Here is a 6,000-nt window from a genome sequence, read left to right on the forward strand (position 1 = left end):
TTAGTATTTCAAAATGATGAGAAACTTTTTCTTATCAATGATTTAAAATCTTATAATTAAAACCTTTTTTAAATAATAGGAAACTTTCTCAACAATGACTTAGAATTTCAAAATAAAGAAAATCTCTCAAAATAATGACTGAGCCTGCTTATCTGAAATAATGCCTTAGTGTCTCGAAATAATGAGAAACTTTTATTAAAATAATTAATTGTTTTGAGAACATTTCTCATTGTAATGATTTACTATGTCCTTTATTCGCGCGTCCACACATGATTTTATGAGTTATCTTTAGAAAAAGGCCAATAATCCATTCACCCAAGAGGAAAGACAATTCAGAAAAATATATTCTCACGCAGAGGATCAGACCATTAAATGTTTGTTTATCCATCAGTCATACACGCACCTTCAAACACATCGGATTGTCTCTTTTGATGGAAAGGAAAAGTCAGTGGAGCGTCATTCCTCCCCAGTAATAATCCTACCAGTAAAGTGAAATACTGCACATACTGAAGGCTGAGTTTGCGCGCCCCGGCAGCGCGCCATCAGGCGGTGGAGCAGAGCATCGGCGACTATAAAAGCCTCCAGTTTGAGGATGCTGTCAGCGTCACTGACAGAAGAGGCGGCTGCATCACTACAGACTTCAGCCTGGACCCTCTTAACTAAACTGACATGGATTAATCAGCTGTTTTACTTCATAGATTATTTTTTTCTCTCGTTTGTAAAAAACAGTGACATGTGAGCAGAGTCACGTTTAAGTTTTTAAATCACTCGGATGAATCATGCAGCTCTGATCTCCCGCTGAGACTTTGAGCAAGACTGAAGACAGGACGAGGACGATGGGGGGTTTTGCATCCACACCTGCGCACCAATACACTGGAAGTTAGCCTGAGAGAAGAGGAACTTATTTACAAAAGAAAGTGCTGTTTTTATTTTATTTTATTTTATTTTATTTTATCTGTTCCTCTGCAGAGTCATGCAGAGCAGCAACAGCAGCGGCTCCGGACCCCTGAGCGCTCTGAGTGTGTGCGGAGGAGAAGAGGATGAACACGAAATCTTCAAACTTGTCAGCCCGACAGGAGCAGGAGCCTCCAACCTGGCGGCTTTTAACCTTTCGCTCAACTGCTGGCTCCACATCCTCTCCAAGGAGTCCTCACTGGACCTGCACGGAGACAGCGCAAACCTGGCAGTAGGTTTTATTCAAGGATTTTCCTTTTTCTGTTCTCAAATTCACCAAAGTCAGAGGGGAAAAAATGGATGATTGTTTAATTCTGCATGAATCACCTCAACATGTGCTAAAAGAAAGTGCTTGAAGGTGTTTTTTTTTTTCTTTCATGCATGCTGTATTAAGACTTTAAAGATGCAGCAGGTGATTTTGGAGAAAATTAATGTCTCTTTCCAAAAATCATGACCTGATTACTTAAACTAATCCTCCTCATTGTGAGCAATTCTATGTAGGAACTACTTTCTTTTCTACCAGAAAGAAAGTGCCATGTAGTCCCATTATATTCAAGACAAGACAGACATCTCTATGGGCTGATATCTCTGAAATTCTGCAACTCAAACACCCCCCAAAAATCTAGTTGGCTAAATAGCACTACAGGTCAGAGGAGATCCTTTAAAAAAGCTAGTGACTGTCGTGACATTTAATGTCATCACACCGTTCACTGTCACTTACTAAGGGTGACACTGAGTCAAGCAGCTGTGGTGTAGGGGTACCTTGGACTGGTCACATTAAAATGCTGCTCTAAAATGTGCAGTTTGATTTTGAAATAGGACATTAGATTAGATACTGAGTTATGGCTATTTCACACGGGGCTATAAATCCAGATTTACAGATTGCAGATCTTTTTTTTTCCCAGGAGGGCAAAGTGATGACCTGCCTTACTCTGTGGTTAGGTTTAGGCATGAAGAGGTAAGGTGACCAGGGTAAGCCAGTCAGAAGCAGAGCAGGGCAAGTCATGACATGAAAAAAAGATGAAACTGCACATTTCAGAGTGACCTTTCAGAGTGACCTGTCCAGTCGATCCCGAGTTGATGCTGTTTTAATCAGCATCTCCATGCTGCTGCATCGCCACACAGATTCTACCAAATTTCTGAACAAAACTTGAGAGAAATAAACGTTTTGTCTGCACAGAAAATTGCGCTGATATTTTTGTTGTGTGCTTTGGGAATGAAACTCAACAATCAGCTGTCTTACTGAACTGTGATTGGCAAAGATCTCCCATCAGGGATTAGATCTTATAAAGTGTAAAAACAGCCAAGAGGAGAATCAGATGTCTAGTTTTCTCTCAGACCACTTGAATTACTTTATGCTTAAAAGTTATTAAGGACCTTTTGCCCAATGAGGCCTAAAATGTGTCTGACTATTTAGCAGCTCGTTTACCACAAAACACCAAATTAAAATGTTACCGCATGTGTTTGACAGGTGCGAGTTCTCATTGCCCTGGTCTACCTGGTGGTGTGCGTTTTGGGGCTTGTGGGTAACTTTCTGGCGCTCTTCCTGCTCCACTCACGGCGCCGCGGCCACCACCACTCTTCCATCGACTGCTTCGTGATGAGCCTGGCACTGACGGACCTCCAGTTTGTCCTCACGTTGCCTTTCTGGGCCGTGGACACGGTGCTGGACTTCCGCTGGCCCTTCGGGCGGGTCATGTGCAAGATCGTGAGCTCGGTCACCACCCTGAACATGTACGCCAGCGTCTTCTTCCTCACCGCCATGAGCGTGACCCGCTACCGCTCCCTGGTTACCTCTCTGAAGATGGACAGTCCTCGGATCGCCACCACTCGTGCAAAATGGGCCAGTTTAGCCATTTGGGTGGTGTCTCTGGTGGCTACGCTGCCTCATGCTTTCTACTCCACCACAGTCCAGGTATGTTAACCTCAGACTGTCCGCTGATCTGATTTGTTTACAGTACATGCTTTAGCTGACACAGTTGTTGTCGCTGTGTTTACAGGTGTCTGCAGATGACGAGCTGTGCTTAGTGCGGTTCTCCGACTCTGATTCAGACCACTGGGATCCTCAAGTCCTGCTTGGACTCTATCAAACACAAAAAGTCCTCCTGGGATTTGTAGTTCCCTTGATTGTCATCTCTGTGTGCTACCTCCTCCTCCTGAGGTTCATTCTGAGCCGACGCGTCGTGGGCAGCGTGGTCAGCGCGGGTGTCACAGAGAGGTCAGAGGCTGAGAGAGGACGCCACCGCCGCCGCTCCAAAGTCACCCGCTCTGTCACCATCGTAGTCCTGTCCTTTTTCATCTGCTGGCTGCCCAACCAGGCTCTCACCCTGTGGGGGGTGCTGATCAAATTTGACTTGGTGCCCTTCAGCAAAGCCTTCTACAACGCTCAGGCCTACGCCTTCCCCCTGACTGTGTGTTTAGCTCACGCTAACAGCTGCCTCAACCCGGTGCTCTACTGCCTGATCCGAAAAGAATACAGAGCTGGACTGAAGGCGCTTCTGCTGAGAGTGTCTCACTCCATCCAAAATGTTGTCACTCTGGCTCTGAGAGGAAGGAGGGTGGAGGAAGCACCACCCAGCCTGGTTATGATACACAAAGACATCAATGTGTGATTCACAATGTGAAAGGAAAACATCTGACATTTTGGGAAATACAATGATTCGCTTTCTTTCAGAGAGTTAGATGAGATACCACCCTCATGTTTGGATGTATGGAGCTACGGCCACTTTTGTTGACACCACCTTTATGACATGAACATGAAGGCAAGAAACAGACACAAGATCTGCACGCTATACTGTTAGCTCCCGGCAATTTTAACTAACATTTTGTTCCAACAAAGATTTGGCAACGTTTTGATCTAAGATAGATCTAACAAGGGGTGTGTATCTCACTGACTGATTCAATACGTATCTCAATACATGTTCAACGATACAATATATCTTAACATTTTTAAATGGCCAACGATTCGGTTCGATTCGGTTCAGCTCTGTCACGATATGATACAATACGATACGATATGATGCAATACAAGACAATGCAAAGTGTGAATCTTTACATTTTGATTCAACTAATGCTGCATTTGTAGAGTGCTATTAGTTGCAAAAAGAAATCTTTATAGTTTTACTAAATATAGTAACAGTAGAGACAGAGAGAAGGAGACACTACATCTTATTATGAGTCTCAAGTGTAATGAGATCCTGTAGCCTAAATGAGAATCTGTGAACAAACTTCAAAACTGTTTAAAATATTAGTATTTTTGCAGTAAGATGATCTGCTGCTGATTCATATGAAGAGTCCTGTGGTTTTGGTTAGTGTGGAGGAACAGCGATGCTCCGTGTTACCTGCTCTCACAGTGACATGACGTCTCCGTGGGTCAGACTCGTGTCTCTGTACTCCGCTGTCCGACACGTTTTGCATAAATGATCTGCAGCAGCGTTTCTCATATTTCTCTTATAAAACTTATTCCATACTTGCGCATTATGAAAGTTTGGTGGTGCGACGCGGTACAGCGTCACTTCTGTCTGTCTGTTTTGAGTAAATCAAGAGGAGACACAGGAGAGGGAGGAGGGAGCGCTTGTTTTGTGTGAGCGCGGCAGCGGGCGTCCAGCGAGAGCGGTGCAGGCAGAGGCAGGAGGAGAGAGAAAACGGAGGAAAGTTACAGCGGCAGCTCCCTGGTGCCAAAACTGAAACGGGTGCGCATCCTAATGAGATGTATTGATACTCTAGAGCTGCATCGATGTGTTTCCGTTTCATGTTCAGCTTTTAGCCGATATGGGCCGTCTGAATGGATGCACTTGTATCTAACGCATTAAAGTCTGAGGCATCGGATGTATGAGTGACTCGTTACACCCCTAGATCTAACGTTTTGATCTAACAGAGATTTGAAAAGGTTGTGATCCAACAGAGATCTAACATTTTGGTTTAACAGAGATTTGACAAGGTTTTGATCTAAAGAAGATCTGACGACATCTTGATTTAGCAGAGATTTAATAATGTTTTGACTCAACAGAGATTTCACAAAGTCCTGGTCCAATGGAGACGTGAGGTCTCAGTTTAACAGAGATCTGACATCGTTTCAGTTTAACACAGATTTGACAACTTTTTGATCCAACAGAGATGTGACAATGTTTCGATTTGAGGGAGATTTGACAATGTTTTGATCAAACAGAGATCTAATGACATCTCGATTTAAAAGAGATTTTACAACGTCTTGATCTAGTCCTGACGATGTTTTGATTCGACAATGCCTGACGAAGATCTCTGTTTGATTGAAAGGTCGCTCATTTAAAATTGCTAGGCACTATTAATGCAGTGTGGGGATCTTTTGTCTGATTATTGATTTTTGATCCAGCACCTGTAGACATTTTTTGAATGTGCGTTCCTTACACCTTCTGGTTTGGGTCACTTAGCTTGAAAAGCAAATCTAAAGGACAAAGTCAGCGCCACAAAGAGGGGTCAGTCCATCCTTCCTGACCATAGTCACAATAGATTTAAGAACTCATTGGTCCCTGTTGCTATTGGTCCTTTGGTCTTTTGTGTGCTGATTGGTGTGATGTTTGTCTTACTTCTGCTTGAGCAACAAATCACCCCTCAGGGATAAAAAAAAAAAAAAGATTAAACTGATATTGATCTTGACAGGCTGGTCAACTTGTCTTAGCACAACGACTGAAGACAGGGAAACAGCTAGTTTGACTCTGACCAAAGGTAATTAAATATCCCTAATCTGCCTTGGTAGTTTCTTTTCTTACAGATTCAAGAAACAAGACCCACAGTGTGCATTAGTAAGCTTCTAGGCAGATTTTGTTTTCTTTGGAGACAGCAAAGCTATCTGATTTCCCCAGCTAAGTTAGCTTCATATCTAGCGTACAGACATGAGAGTGATATCAATCATCTCAAGCATGTTTCCCCAAATGTCAATGTTCCTTTAATAATGCTAAAAAAAAATGCTCCTTTAGGAGTTAACTTTGTATGCCATATTTTCTCCGGTGCCATTTTTTATTAAATGAAATAGATTTCCTTCAAAAATCTATTTCAGCCTTCAAATTG

The 6,000-nt window shown here is 43.0% G+C and overlaps 1 protein-coding gene across 1 annotated transcript; it reads left to right on the forward strand.

Annotated features, from left to right (window-relative positions):
* The first annotated feature begins 625 nt into the window (after window positions 1-625).
* Window positions 626-3,762, forward strand: LOC146317499 (relaxin-3 receptor 1-like). The gene is made up of 3 exons (XM_084732263.1): window positions 626-1,186; window positions 2,426-2,869; window positions 2,955-3,762. The coding sequence occupies exons 1-3, from the start codon at window positions 974-976 to the stop codon at window positions 3,564-3,566; spliced, it is 1,269 nt and encodes a 422-aa protein (XP_084588389.1). The 5' UTR covers window positions 626-973; the 3' UTR covers window positions 3,567-3,762.
* Window positions 3,763-6,000: the final 2,238 nt, after the last annotated feature.

Source organism: Lutjanus erythropterus, chromosome 12 (genome assembly GCF_056507025.1).
Source record: "Lutjanus erythropterus isolate fLutEry1 chromosome 12, fLutEry1.hap2, whole genome shotgun sequence".
Taxonomy (NCBI): domain Eukaryota; kingdom Metazoa; phylum Chordata; class Actinopteri; order Lutjaniformes; family Lutjanidae; genus Lutjanus; species Lutjanus erythropterus.

Excerpts from the sequence above, each read along its gene's own strand:
- LOC146317499 (XM_084732263.1), top strand. The coding sequence starts at position 974 with ATGCAGAGCAGCAACAGCAGCGGCTCCGGACCCCTGAGCGCTCTGAGT. Across the intron at positions 1,187-2,425 it reads GAGACAGCGCAAACCTGGCA|GTGCGAGTTCTCATTGCCCT; the intron begins GTAGGTTTTATT and ends TGTGTTTGACAG. Across the intron at positions 2,870-2,954 it reads TCTACTCCACCACAGTCCAG|GTGTCTGCAGATGACGAGCT; the intron begins GTATGTTAACCT and ends CTGTGTTTACAG.